Source organism: Colius striatus, chromosome 3 (assembly GCF_028858725.1).
Source record: "Colius striatus isolate bColStr4 chromosome 3, bColStr4.1.hap1, whole genome shotgun sequence".
NCBI lineage: Eukaryota > Metazoa > Chordata > Aves > Coliiformes > Coliidae > Colius > Colius striatus.
The window spans coordinates 1881936-1896057 of NC_084761.1; the positions used below are offsets into that span (position 1 = coordinate 1881936).

A 14122-nucleotide genomic window follows, 5' to 3' on the forward strand; every position below is an offset into this window, starting at 1 on the left:
TCCACCCGCCTGGCTCCGCTTCAGCCTCTCCCGTGGGCTTCCACTCGGGTACCACCCCCCTCAGAGCTCCCTCCACCCTCCCTGCATGCTGCAGCTGCAGCAGCGTGGGCACTGACCGGGCAGGACTTGCGGAGCTTGTCGCGGTCGGCTCTGGCTGCCAGGCTGCCCTCGTCCAGGGACGTGTAGTTGACGCGGAACTTGCCCGAAAGGTTCCGGTACAGTCTCTTGGCAGCGTTGGGGGACGAAGGGCCTGGTGGCTTCCTGGCCTGTGCCAGCTGCAGGTCCCTCATCTGCTGCGTCATTTTAGGGGAGGATGACCTGGGAAAGGGTAAAGGAGGGGTTAGAGTGTGTGCCACAAAGGGAGAGAGGGCAGAGCAGTGCTGGGGTGTCACTGATGTGCTGCTGCCAGCTCAGGCCAGCTCATTCACACAATGCCAGCATGGTGGGGGCTGGCAGGGCCCTGCAGAGCTGCTGCAGCCCCAGCCCCTGCTCCAGCAGCTTCCCCTGGCTCAGGGGCACAGGAACGTGTCCAGCTGGGGTTGGAAACCTCCTGAGCAGGAGCCTCCACACCCTCCCTGGGCAGCCTGGGCCAGGGCTCCCTCACCTCAGCACCAAAGGAGCTTCTCCTCCTGTGCCAGGGGAACTGTTTGTGTCCCAGCTGATGTCCATCACCCCTTGTCCTGTCCCTGGGCACCACAGAACAAAGTGTCCCCCATGCTGCTGACACCCAGCCTTTAGGTACTTGTCAGTGCTGCTGAGGTGCCCCTGAGCTCAGGCTTCTCTTCTCCAGTTGAACAGGCCCAGGGCTGCAGCCTTTCCTCCTCACACACATGTTCCATCCCCTCAGCATCTTCCCCATCACTGCTTCTCCCCATGGCTGCTGCTGGCCCCACAGGGCTGACACATTTCCCTCCAGACCCACAGGCTGATCCAGCCTCACGCTGCCTTAGAGTTGAGATGCCCTGAGCAACCTCAGGCTGCTCAGCTCTGCAACCAGTCCCTGTCTTATCACACCAGGGAAACCTCTCCCTACTCTCAGTCTCCACCATGCTTACCCATCAGGGCTGCCCAGACCCCTCAGCAGTGACCAGCAGCCCCCCAGTCCCATGCCTGCTGAGTGCTGCCCACCACACTTCTGGCTTGGGCCAGCATCATGCACCACATCCATCCTTCCAGCAGGAACCTGTCTCCTGCACTGATGGCCAGCCCTCTGCCCTCTTTGCTATGTGACTTTCCTGGGGGGCTTTTTTCCAGCAAAGGGGAGTGAAGCAAGAGCAGGGAACAGACAAAAGGGAACAGCCACTGAGACAACGCCAGCTCCTGACCAGTGCCCCCCAGTCTCCTGCTCATCAGCACACCTGGGCTCCACAGCTGCTTCTCACCTTCTCCACCCACACTGATTAAGCTGCAAGATCTCTCCTCCACTCTGCATCTGATTTCTACTTTAAACAGCCTCGATAAACATGTGCTAGGAAAGCTGGCACCTCTCCTTGGCTTCACAGAGGAGCAGCTGCCCCTCTCCCTGCAGCATGACCCACCCAGACCTCACTCACTCCCGGCAAAGTCCCCAGAGTGGGTTCCTTGCTTCTGCCTGGGGCTTTCTGCCCATGAGCCAGCCCTTCCAGCAGCCAGGACTGGCATCAAACATCTGATCCCCCTCTCACCAGTAGCCCGTGGCACAGGTCCCAGACGAGGAGCATCAGGTCTAAAGAGCAACAGCTCCTGAGCACAACCACTCTCAGGGTCTCAGGATCACTTTGTTGGTTAGATACCAAGCAGGATGGGGAGGGAGGCACGAGAAGAAGCGTGACAGTTGGTTGGGAGGTCATGCCAAAATGCTACTGCCAAGCTGGGCCTGTGGTGACTGTGTTTATAAAGCCATCATCAGGAGGCAGGATATTAATAACTACGTGGCCCCACTTCTGAGGAGGCACAGTGGGCTGCAGAAGGCCCTTCACCTTCTACTGCTCTTGATATTTGGGAGTGGGGAAAGGTGGGGAGGTTGGCTCCTGCCCATTATGCATCTCCCTGGCTTCAGTCTATGGATTTAGAGCTCTTGAGCGTCAAGAGCAGCCACATCAGCTTCAGAGGCACACAGCAGGGTGCTGGTGCTGATGGGGAGGAAGGAGGGCATCACCACAGAGAGAGAAACCCACCCAGCATGGCAAAGGGCTGCAGAACCATCCCTGGGCTCACTGGCACCCACCCAGCTGGGCACAGCCTTCAGCTTGCCTAAGGCAGAGGGAGCACAAAGCGTTTCACCACGGACATGGAGCAGCCCCTGGCATGGATACTGCTGAGGGCTCCTCTACAGGTGGCAAACACAAGACCCCAGACAATGAAAGAGGGGGAAAAGCATCATGAGAGTAGCTTTGCTGTCACTGGTGGCTGGAAATGCAGAGGGAAAAGCCACCCGTGGGCCTGTGCAGGGAGAGGCAACCAGGAAGGTGAAGTCCTGGCCCCCTGACCAAGCCTGAGAAGCAAAGTGCTACCTGACACACTCAAGAGAAAGAAATAGGTGACTTGAGAGCCACTCCAGCAAACCCTTGCCATTGTGTTCAGAGCTCCCTGATGCCCAGGTCCTTCTCTCTCCACCTCCAGCTGCTGCCTGGAGGTGTCAACTGCTCTTTCATCAGCCTGGCTGACAAGATGCTCCATCCCCTTCATCCAAGGTGCTCCCCCACATCAGGAAAGGAAGATCTCAAAAGCACCTCTCTGGAAGCTGGAGTAGACCTTGTTGTAAGAGATTCCTGCTCCATCCATGCCTGCAGAATGGAAGAGGTGTGGTGCTTTGGAGCAAAAGCACTTTCTGCTGCCAATTCAAACAGGACCCAGACTGCAGGACTTGGAGGAAGAGGTGGTAGAAACAGAGACATTTCTCACTATTTTCCCTCCTCTGATTTGCTTTTAATGAGAAACAAAGAGACAGAAATCATGCAGAGCCCAGGGAGTGAGCATCTATCTACATCAAACCCTCTGCCCCCAGGGTAAAAGGGTTTCCTGCCCTGTGGTTGAGTCACAGGGGGCTCAGGGAAGCTGCCTTGATTTATCTCCAGCTGAACTTTGTGCTGGAGCAAGTGACAAGTGCTACCACCACCCACAGACATCAGCAGCTCACCCTGAGGGCACGCAGGAGGTCCCACCACCTCTGCCTTTAGTCTCAGGGCAGCCATATTGACTTTCTCTCCAACCACAATCAGTTCTTGTGGCTAATTATTCACCCACCTACTGCAAACACAGCACTGGGGGCTGGGGCTGCCCCAGCTCTTTGCTTTTAGGGCTGGGGGGGTGTGTTTGTGAGGCCATAAAGCCACACACACACACACACACCAGGCAACTCCAGCCTCCTCTGCATGGACCAGGCTGAGCTGCTGCAGAAGGATGGGTTAGGGCTAGCCAGAGCAAGCTCATGAAGCCAGGGCATGGAGGATGTGCTTTTATGAGCACCAAAGGATGGATGTGCACAACCTGACTGCATTTCTCCCTTCCTTTCTCCTTCCTGCAACTGAACCCAGCAGGCAGTGGCAGACCAAGCTGTGGCTTCTGCTCCTTCTGGGGGTTGATGTTTCCAATGCCACAGGCCTTGGCCTAGGGAACAGTGCTACAATGGGTGTCATTACATGGTTTAAAGTGCATTTTGTTCCAGGGCCTCTCCAAGCCTCCAGCTGGGAGCCAGTCCATGTCAGACAGGGCTGCTCTCCCTGCTGGGGTGGCCCAGGCTCCAGGCTGGCAGGAGCACAGCTCATCCCGAGCATCAGCCTCAGGCACCCACTGCACCGAATGTGTGAGCCCCAGAGGGACTGTGGGCTTTGTCCTCCTGGCTGCCAGGTGCCTGGACAGAGGTTGGTGGCACCTGGGCAGGTAGGAGAAGGCCATGCTGCCTGAGGGACCCCAGCCACGGCTGGTGGGGACCACACTGGCCATCCCACACACCTCCCAGTGGGAGCCTGGGCTGTGAAAGGCTCACGTGCAAGTGATGCTGTTGCTGATGCTAGTGGCTTTGCAGCCAAAAGCTGAGGCTGCCTGATGAGCTCAGGGGTCCTGCTCCCTACCACCCACTGCCTGATGCAGCAAAGAGAAGCCAAGGGGCTCAGTGTGCAAGGAAAGCCAGCGTGAAGGACAGAGCATGGAAGGTGTTGATGCTTTGCAAGGAGGAGAAGGCTTAGGGCATGGGGGAGGAGGAGGCCTGGGCTCTGGCAGAGCTCACAGTGCTGTGCATGTCAGTGGTACATTAGCACAAGCTGCCAGGGATGCTTCCCTGAACCCATTTGGGGTGTAGGGTTATCCACAAACATCAACTGGCAGAGGAAGGGACAAGTCTAAATACCAGTGATCAGCAAGAGCCAAACCAACACAGCCAACTGCTAACTGGGAGCTTGCAGCAAGACATCAACAGCAAGAGATGAGCAGTGAGATCACCAGACAGGCTGGTCCCAAAGACATGTGAGCACAAGGGCTTTTTGCTCAGCCACACTCACCCCTGGGGCACAGGGGAAATCACACTTATCGTCACAACCACCCATGCACCAGACACTCTGGGACACCAGACCCCACTCTGAGCTCCTAACACACAGAAGAGATCCTCTGGGATCATGGGGACCCAAACCCAAAGAGCAGTGTCCAAAGGAGATCACAGTATGGTAGGGGTTGGAAGGGACCTCCAGAGATCACCTAGTCCAACCTCCCTGCTACAGCAGGTCCCACCTAGATCAGGTCCCAGATGCTGATGCACTCCTTCTGCATGAGCATGAGGTCTGGGGAAATACAGGCTAGATCCAAAATGGAGCAGGAGCTGAGGAGCCCTTCCAAAAGAGGATTTCACAACCCCTCAAAAGGCACAGCCCCAGCTCAGACCAAGCCCTGTGCTGAGCATCCCTGTGAGGCCGGACTCGGGGACCGACCTGCACAGACCTCCCGAGCGCTGGACACGTTGTGCTGTGCAGAGATGGAGCAAACCCCTCCTTGCTCTGCACAATCATCTGCATGTCTGGAAAATGCACTTGCCTATTGAAACCTGGGTCCAGGGAAAGGCACCAAACCAAACCCCAGGGCTTTGTTTGTTTGTTTCCTACGGATTTTCCCTTCCTGGCCAGCCCTGCTGGGTTTTGTTTTGCATGAGGCTCAAAGGAACATGCCTCTTTTGTTTAGCAATAACAACTAACTTATATAGCCCCTGCTCCAGCCAGTACATTTTTGTTTGAGCTCCAGAAGCCCAATGCTATTAGCCCAATGCTCAGAGGAGCTCAGAATGGTGCAAGGCCAGGAGCTGCTGCACAGCCCTCAGGGTGGCACAAAGCCTGTCAGGCACTGGGCACTGCAGTGGTAGTGCTGGGGTGGGAATGGTGGGGTGGCTACACTCTGTCTCTTGCCATGTCCACACCAAGCTTGCTGTGGTGCATGTAGGTGCTTCTTGAGGAGCTCATGAACCACAGCAGCAGAGGGTGGATCCCCTTGGCCACTCAGCCCATCACATCATGGAACAGGAACACTGAAAGGCAGCTCCCAGCAGCTCAGAACCCAAAGAAGCTGGAGGAGAAGAGCACATCATAGAATCACAGATGCATTTGAGTTGGCAAAGCCCTTGAAGCTGCTGGAGTCCCAGCCCTGCCCTCACCCTGCCCAGCCCACCACTGAACACAGCACTGTGTGATGCAGCCTCATCCTGGGCAAGACCTGCAGCGTCCCACCAGCCTCCAGCACTGCTGCAGGGGAAGGAGCAGAGGAATCCTCTGTGGGAGCAAGATGGGGGTCAGTGTCATCATGCCTTTCCATCCAGGATGTTCCCAAGGTGGCTTCTGCATCCCATGGGGACTGTTTGGGCTGGGAGTGGTGTGGTCAGGTCCCCTGGGCTCAGCTCTCAGGGCTGCTGGAGGGGCTGTGGCAGTGGGAGGTATGTGGGGCCACACACACCATGTCCCACACAGCTCATCCCCACCACATCTCCATCCTAAATCCCAGGCTCTGAATATGGGAGAGACAGAGACTTCAGGACTCCAAGAGGCATTTGGAGCCAACCAAGTAGATCACTTGCTGACAGGCAGTGGAGGCTGCCCATGAAACACCCATTCCTGCAGTCCCAGCAGCCTGTGTGAGGGAGGAAGGGAGCTGAGCTGCTCCAGAAGACTCTGCTGCAACACAATAATGCTGCTGCTGACTTCTTTTTTTTCTCCCCTTTTTAATTAAGCATCCTGATCACTGCTTTTAAGTGAGCTCAGAAGGAGCCTGTAGCTCAACTCCCATTAAAATACGACCCCAGATAGACTTTCAGTTCCTCAGTACCCCATGGCAGATGGTCATTGTGGCTGGGACCTGCAGGCACCAGTGTCCCTCTGGGGCAGCTCCTGCCCTGCCTGCACCCAGCAGCATCACCAGGGCACTGGGGCACTTCTCCCTGGGGACCATGCTAAAGGATGCTGAGCAATGCTTGACTCTCTCACCAAAGCAGAGGATGCTGATGGTGCCACCAGCTCAGGTGCTCTGATGGGGGCATGGGCTGGCACAGCCTGGCCCTGGGCACTCCTCACCCTTGAGGGAGAGGAAACATAGAACCTCAGAGGCTTGGATCTGTGGAGATGGGTCAGGGAGGAGATGCTGGGTGGGAAAAGCAACGTCAGACCCTCAGCTCTGCATCCAGCCCAGCTCCACTTCAGTGTTTTCACAAGGCTTTGCCCCAGCAGAGCTCCTGGAGGCTCACACCTAGAAAACCCGCTTTTCTGCCGCTGTGCTCCCAGCTTTCCGTGGGGACAGAGCCGAGAGGGTACGTGAGCTCCAGGTGAACACTGTCCCTTCCTGGAGGGGCTGGGCAGCATCTCCCAACACCCACCCCAAAAACAACCCCCCTGGTTCCTCCTCAGCAGCCCAGGCCCTGGGGATGGCAGCTCTGCCCTCAGCTCAGCTCTCCCATCAGCCAGCCGGGGTGAACCCTCCCGGGCTGCTCTCCCCACAAAGCCAACCCTTAATTGCTGCCTGACACGAAGCACCCGAGCGAGCAAGCCCCGGGTAGGGACGTTCTTGCAGTGGGAACACGCAGTGCTGAGGCTCTTTAATGACATTGTTTTTGTTTGGCTTTTTCTTTACGAGGAGAGCTGCTGTGGCTTCCCCTCCCCGACGGGGCCGGCTCAGCACACGCTAAATATGGGCGCGTTTCAAGCCCCGACGTGAAACCCGACCCGCGGCACCAGACTGGCTGGATGGGGCACAAGCCAGCCTTACGTGGGACACACATTCCAGCTGCCTCAAGCCTCCTGTTGCCAACCCCCTCGACCTCCCCATCCTGCTCCAGCACCAGCTCCCCAGGTGCCCCCTGTAGCAGTCCCTCCTCTTCCTCACCCCGCAAAAGCCCGGCTGGGAAAGCAGCTCAACCCTTTCCTGAGTCACTCCCCCACGCTGCCCCATCTCCATCCCTTCCACCCTGCTGCTCCAGCTCCATCACACCCATCCCTTCCACCCTGCATCCCATCCCCAAGGCCACACACCTGCCCAGCCCACCTCTGGCCCACACAAGCCCCCTTTGCCACCGGCCACGCCGCTTTCATCTCCCTCTGCTTTCCCCCCCCCTCAACCCCTTGTTATTTTAAAGGCATTCCAGAGGATGCTGTCAGCCTTGGATGTGGTTTGCTTGGGTTGTTTGTTTTCGTACTGGAGGTTTTATGATCGCACTGGGAACGAGCCCTAATTGAGCTGCAATTGGAATTGCAGTCCGGGGGTATTTGTTTCACTTCTTTGGAAGGGCTCAAACGGCAGCACAGCTCGGGCTGGAGCAGGCATTTGGTTTTAACTGGAACCTGATGGAGACAGGACTCAGCAGGATGGGCTGCCCTGAGCTGGGGCAGAAGCTTACAAACCCCCTGTGCCCTGCAACACCCTGTGCCCTGCAACACCCTGTGCCCTGCAAACCCCTGCACCCTACAACCCCCTGTGCCCTACAAACCCCAGTGCCCTACAAACCCCAGTGCCCTGCAACCTCTTGTGTCCTGCAACCCCCTGTGCCCTGCAAACCCCTGTGCCCTGCAACCCCTGTGCCTTGCAGCTCCCTGTGCCCTGCAACCCCTGTGCCCTACAAACCCGTGCCCTGCAACCCCCTGTACCCTACAAACCCCTGTGCCCTACAAACCCCAGTGCCCTGCAACCCCTTGTGCCCTACAAACCCCTGTGCCCTACAAACCCTGCACCCTACAACCCCCCGAGCCCTACAAACCCCAGTGCCCTGCAACCCCATGTCCTGCAACCCCGTGCCCTGCAACACTCTGTGCCCTGCAAATCCCTGCACCATACAACCCCCCATACCCTGCAACTCCTTGTGCCCTGTAAACCTCTGCATCATACAATCCCCTGTGCCTTGCAACTCCCTGTGCCCTACAAACCCCTGTGCCCTGCAACACGCTGTGCACTACAAACCCCTGTGCCCTGCATCCTCCTGTGCACTACAAACCCCTGAGCCCTGCAAACCCCTGTGCCCTGCATCCCCCTGTGCACTACAACCCCCTGTGCCCTACAAACCCTTGTGCTCTGCAAACCCGTGTCCTGCATCCCCCTGTGCACTACAACCCCCTGTGCCCTGCAAACCCCTGTGCCCTGCATCCCCCTGTGCACTACAACCCCCTGTGCCCTACAAACCCCTGTGCCCTGCATCCCCCTGTGCATTACAACCCCCTGTGTACTACAACCCCCTGTGCCCTACAAACCCCTGTGCCCTGCATCCCCCTGTGCATTACAACCCCCTGTGCACTACAACCCCCTGTGCCCTACAAACCCCTGTGCCCTGCATCCCCCTGTGCATTACAACCCCCTGTGTACTACAACCCCCTGTGCCCTACAAACCCCTGTGCCCTGCATCCCCCTGTGCATTACAACCCCCTGTGTACTACAACCCCCTGTGCCCTACAAACCCCTGTGTCCTGCATCCCCCTGTGCACTACAACCCCCTGTGCCCTACACACCCCTGTGCCCTGCAAACCCCTGCATCCTGCCAAACCCTTGCCCCCTCTAAGCTGCCCCCTGCAAACCTCTGCACTGCAGGGTCTGTGAGCTTGTGCCTGCCCAGCAGCTCAGGGAGGGAGCCCAGCACCCAGGGGCTGGCCGGGCGCTCCTTGCTCGAGTCAGGAGCTGCCTGCAGAGCTGAGCTGCTCGCAGCAGAAAGGGCCAGGACCTAAAGGTCAGCACCCAAACTGCCCTTCACAGGACTGACATCGGTGTCAACTTCTGCTGACCATGCCCCTTGCTCACTGCCAGCACGAGCAGCTCAGCCCCAGCACCCAAACTGTGCCCGACGCCCCTGGCACCCGCAGCCAGCCGGCCCTTGGCAGGTAGGGACGGGAGGGAGGACAGGCACATGCCCCAAGCACACAGGGACCGGCCCAGCCCTTGCTGTGCTTTGCAGCGCCACTTCCTCCTGCCTTTGCAGGAGCCTGGATGCTGGGGGCAGGTCAGCAAGTGCTCTGGATGGCACCTCCGACCCGCTGGCACCAGCCTGGCTAAATCAGACTTCCGCACGTTAGAAGCGGATGAGATGAGCCGTGGGGACTCGCTGCCCCTCTGGCAGGAAGAAACCTTATCCCAGCCCAGCCTGCCAGCAAGCAGCCCTGCTCTGTGCCAAGGCTGCATGTGTGCAAACTCTTCTCGGGGGGTATCAAATGCGGGAGCTGAGTCATCCGACTCCTGGGCTCAAAGATCACGGAAGGCTGAAGGAGGGAGAGGAAAGAAAATATCTCTGGAGGGTCACAAAGGACTCAGGTTGGAACCCAACTGGAGCACAAAGGGGGATGCACAGAGTGGGGATGCTTGACTCTGTGGCCAGGGCCTGGCTGCTGTGCTGGGAGAAGGGATGGAAGACCATGCCCAGCCAAGCTTGGTCCCATCACCCTCACCTCGGGGCAGGCGGCTGGCAGAGCTGCTGTGGCAACACCAGCCTGCACGGGGCCAGTGGCTGCACCCAAAGGCCATCCCGATGGGAGAAGGGGCTACAGGGGCCAGGAGGGCATTGCCCCAGCTCCTCTGAAGGCTGTCACATACCTGCACCCCAGTGCATGAGACCCCCTGAGAGCCAGGAAGAAGCACTCACTGGTCTTCAGGATGACTCAAGCGGGTGTGGGAGGGATGATCTGTGCATCAGCATGGCCTTGCACCAGGGTAACATCCTGCACTGCCTCCTCCTTGCCCCTGCTGAGGCCCACCAGTGCTCTCCCCTCTCAGACAGGCTCCTCTGCACTGCTCCTGGGTGGCTGGACTCTGCAGCACTCACACCCCCAGGCTCCTTGCTATGGTTCCAACATTGGCTGAGCTCCCCACTCTGTTGGAAACTGGGGCAGCTGCATCCCCACTGCCTGGCCCTGGGGCTGCAGCTCGCTCTGCTACGTGGCCACAGCCACAGGCCATGAGGGCTGAGACCTGCAGCCTCATCACAGCAGTGAGAGGAGATGCCCTTGAACCCAGACCCGTGGGGAGGACGAGCAAATCCTTTGCCCTCCTGCGCCATCTGCTGCCCCCGGCAAGAACACGCTGGTGAGCCCCAGCCCTCGGTGGAAGCCACCTCTTCTCCAGACCCATGCAACTGTGGGGAAATTGGCCCAAGAAGGACTTCTGGAGGTCACCTGAGCCCATACCTGTGGCTAGTCCCCATCCTCAGCCACCTGCACCCCACCAGTGCCTGCACAGCCCCGCAGGGCGCCTCCCCAGCTCGGCTCTGGAAGCCCACCTCCCATCCATCATCCCACCCAAGCCAGCCAGATAGACAAGGCCTGAGCTGCTCGAGAGCAATGAAGCTGCAAGGATGCAAAGCAGTGCTGCTGGCTGAGGACTTCCAGAGCTGCACCCAAAGGGGTTATAAAAGGCAGACCACAGACATTGATCTCGGCGGGGAGGAGGAGACAACAAGACACAATGGAGGAGCAGACAAACGCACACACCCGGCTCCAGCGCTGCTCCCCAGCTGGGAAATGTTCCTGCAGCCAGAAAACCCCCTTTTCCCTCTGGAAGGCAAGGGGCAGGAGGCAGTGGCAGCACTGGGCACAGTGGCCATGCCCACGGGGTATCCCTGGCACCGCTGCCCAGAACAGCCGCTCCCTGGCTCGGGCTGCCGGGGCCACGGCTCAGCTGGCTGCTTGCTCGGTATAGCTGCACTCCAGGAGCTGCTCCCAGCACCCTCCACCACCAGCTCCCTGCCAGCACCCGCTGTGGGCTGCTCTGACCCTGCCCACCACTGTGCCAGGCTGGTGCCAACACCTCCCAGCTCCAACGCTGGTTTGTGCCACCCAACTACAACGGCGCTCGGGAGCCAACCTTCCCTCTGGGTGTCTGCACTGGAGTCAGGGGCTGTGCTCTGCAATCCAGGAGGAGAAAACAACCTTTCCTTGCCATTTCCCCAGCTGCAGAGAGACAGGGAACTGCTGCAGAGAAGCCAGTGCAGGGACACCAAGGTGCTGAGGGGATGGAACATGTGTGTGAGGAGGAAAGGCTGCAGCCCTGGGGCTGTTCAGCCTGGAGAAGAGAAGCCTGAGCTCAGGGGCACCTCAGCAGCACTGACAAGTGCCTAAAGGCTGGGTGTCAGCAGGATGGGGGACACTTTGTTCTGTGGTGCCCAATGAACACAAAGTTCCCCTGGCACAGGAGGAGAAGCTCCTTTGGTGCTGAGGTGAGGGAGCCCTGGCCCAGGCTGCCCAGAGAGGGTGTGGAGGCTCCTGCTCAGGAGGTTTCCAACCCCAGCTGGACACGTTCCTGTGCCCCTGAGCCAGGGGAAGCTGCTGGAGCAGGGGCTGGGGCTGCAGCAGCTCTGCAGGGCCCTTCCAGCCCCCACCATGCTGTCATTCTCTGATTTTGCTAGAAATCACCCCCCAGCTGCTCCAGCAGTCTGGTAAGGGCAGCAGCCCAGCACAGCTCACCCCCAGGCAGGCTCCCTTCCTAACCAGGTTTGCCTCCTGCCTCCATCAGAGGGGAGTTTTCCCACCTCATGTGTCACTTTCTTCTCCCTCTAGCTGCAGAAAGCTTTGAGGTACCATCAGGTGGACAAGCTCCAGCTGAGGACAACAGAGCCTGGGGAGGAATTGTCAGAGCCCCTAGAGCAGCAAGCACAAAAGATTTCCACCTTAATAGAAAAGAACAGTGTTGAAAGCCACAGCAATCACCTGGTCAAACCTCTGACCATCAGGACACATCCATGGATAACACCAGGGCTGCAAATGCCCTTTCCCAAGGTCTCACAGGACATGGAGGCACTGGCAAACACTCTTTCACTGAGGAGTCTAGAGACAAGATGCTGCCCAAGCTGACCTCAGCTCTATTCCTTCTGTACCATGGGTGAGATGCCCACAGGCAGTTTCCACACGTAGATGGAGATGAAGATCCTGTCATCCTTTGTAAAAGGCTTTGAGATTTGCAGATGAGCAGCCCCAGACAGCTCAAGCTCCCTGCAGGGACCAATCCTGACCTGAACTCAGGGCTGAGGGGTTGCCCAGTGGAAAGCAGAGCAGCAGAGCAGTGACCAGAGGCTTTTTGCAGCTGGGGACTTTAGCAGCTCCCCTCTGAAGAGCTCTTCCAAGCATCCACAGCCACATGCCTTCCAAAGGCTAACAGTTTGACCAAATCTGTGTTGATTTCCACCAGGAATGTGCCGTGCCTGCCAAATTTCAAGTCTCTTTTCCAAAGCGTGGAGGCACCACAAGTCCTCAAACAACGAGACAGGAGGGGATAAAAAGGAAAAGCCACCCAAGCAAAGGTTTGGCAAAGCTGCCATTTCCACCCCCCACCCCCAACCTTCTGCTACAACTTGGAAAGAAAAAGTTCAGCCTGAGGCAGAGAGAGCACGGAAACAAATCAGCCCAAACAGTTAAAGGCTGGCAAAGGTGGAAGCAAACAAACTGCTGGAAAGTGTTACCCAGCCCTAAGGACAAGAGTCTGCTGGGTCCAGCTACAACCAAGGAGTCAGGCAAGAGGTTCTCCCTCCATGGGAGCACAGGAGGGTGACCTCCCTGCAGCACACAAAGAGCCAGGGTGGCAAGTGGCCGTGGCTGCAGGTGGCCTTGGAAGATGGGAGGTGGCAGCATGGGGTGAGGGGAGATTGCTCTGAGCACAGCACCTCTGAGATGCCTCCAAGCTCGTGGGACATCCCTGCTCACATGCTTCCACCAAGCAGGAGCTTCAGGCCAGTTTGGGTCTCTCCATCACCAAGAGGCTGGGAAACATCCCACAGAGATGGTGGCCTCAACATATGGTGGGTGCTGCTGTCTCCTTCCTCCCTCTCACCATCTCCTGAACAGGGTTTGGGGACAGCCTCATGCTCTGGAGATACCCTGCTCATCCCACCCTGCTCATTCTCCCGCTTGCTTCTCCTGGCTGTGGACTGCAAGGCAGTTTCCTCAGGACTTGGATGCCCATGGACCTGGGAAGCCTCCCTGGGTGCCAACTGCAACCTGGCACGTGCTGGCCTGGGGTGCTGCACCCTGCCAGGCTGCAATCACACCTCCTGATGTACTGTGCCAACAAGCCCTCAGCTCAGAGGCTTTCTCCTCCTTCTTTGGTGACAGACCAAGCAACATGGTATGAACAGAGAGGTGGGAGCCAGGGAGTGTGACCTCTGGGTGAGAGCAGGACGAGGTAGGGGGATTTAACTCCAACCTCTGTCACAGGCCACCTTGAGCAGGTCACTAAAGCCCTGGTGCTGCAATGGGGTTCCAGCCATCCCCCACTAAGACCAGGGAAAGCAGCAGTTACAGCAGCACAGTCCCAGTGCAGCCCAGGGACAGCTCTACCTGTCTGCTGGAGTTTGGGGTGAAGAGAGCCTGGTGCCCCCTCCATGGCACAGCAGGAGGGTGAGGTGAGCACATCAGTGCAAGGGGAAGGCAGCCTTGGGTCCCTGTGCACTACAACAGCCTGCATCTGACCTGCCTGCAGCAGCAGGAGAGAAAATGGCCAAAGAAACTTCAGGAGTTCATGTGAAGTTCACCCAGGAGGAGCTCGGCTCCATAAGCAAAGCAGGAGCCTTCCAGAGCTCATCACCAGGGCAGAGCAGGGTCAGGAGAGTGTTGGGAGGATGAGACCTCCTGGCAGCACCAGCCTGCTGCTTGCACAGAGAGCAAGCAAGTGCTCCCCTGGGTTATCCACCTTCCCAAAGAGCTCACTTGGGTCCCTC

General features: G+C 58.2%; 1 protein-coding gene across 4 annotated transcripts in view; it reads right to left on the reverse strand.

Moving 5' to 3' along the window:
* LOC104562020 (ankyrin repeat and fibronectin type-III domain-containing protein 1) overlaps positions 1-14122 on the reverse strand; it is a 235380-nt gene that overhangs the window by 17454 nt on the left and 203804 nt on the right. For all 4 annotated transcript variants that reach the window (XM_061993029.1, XM_061993028.1, XM_061993030.1 and 1 more), the window contains one exon: positions 117-318. In XM_061993029.1, the coding sequence (XP_061849013.1) occupies positions 117-318 (202 nt within the window). The remainder of the gene's footprint in view (positions 1-116; positions 319-14122) is intronic.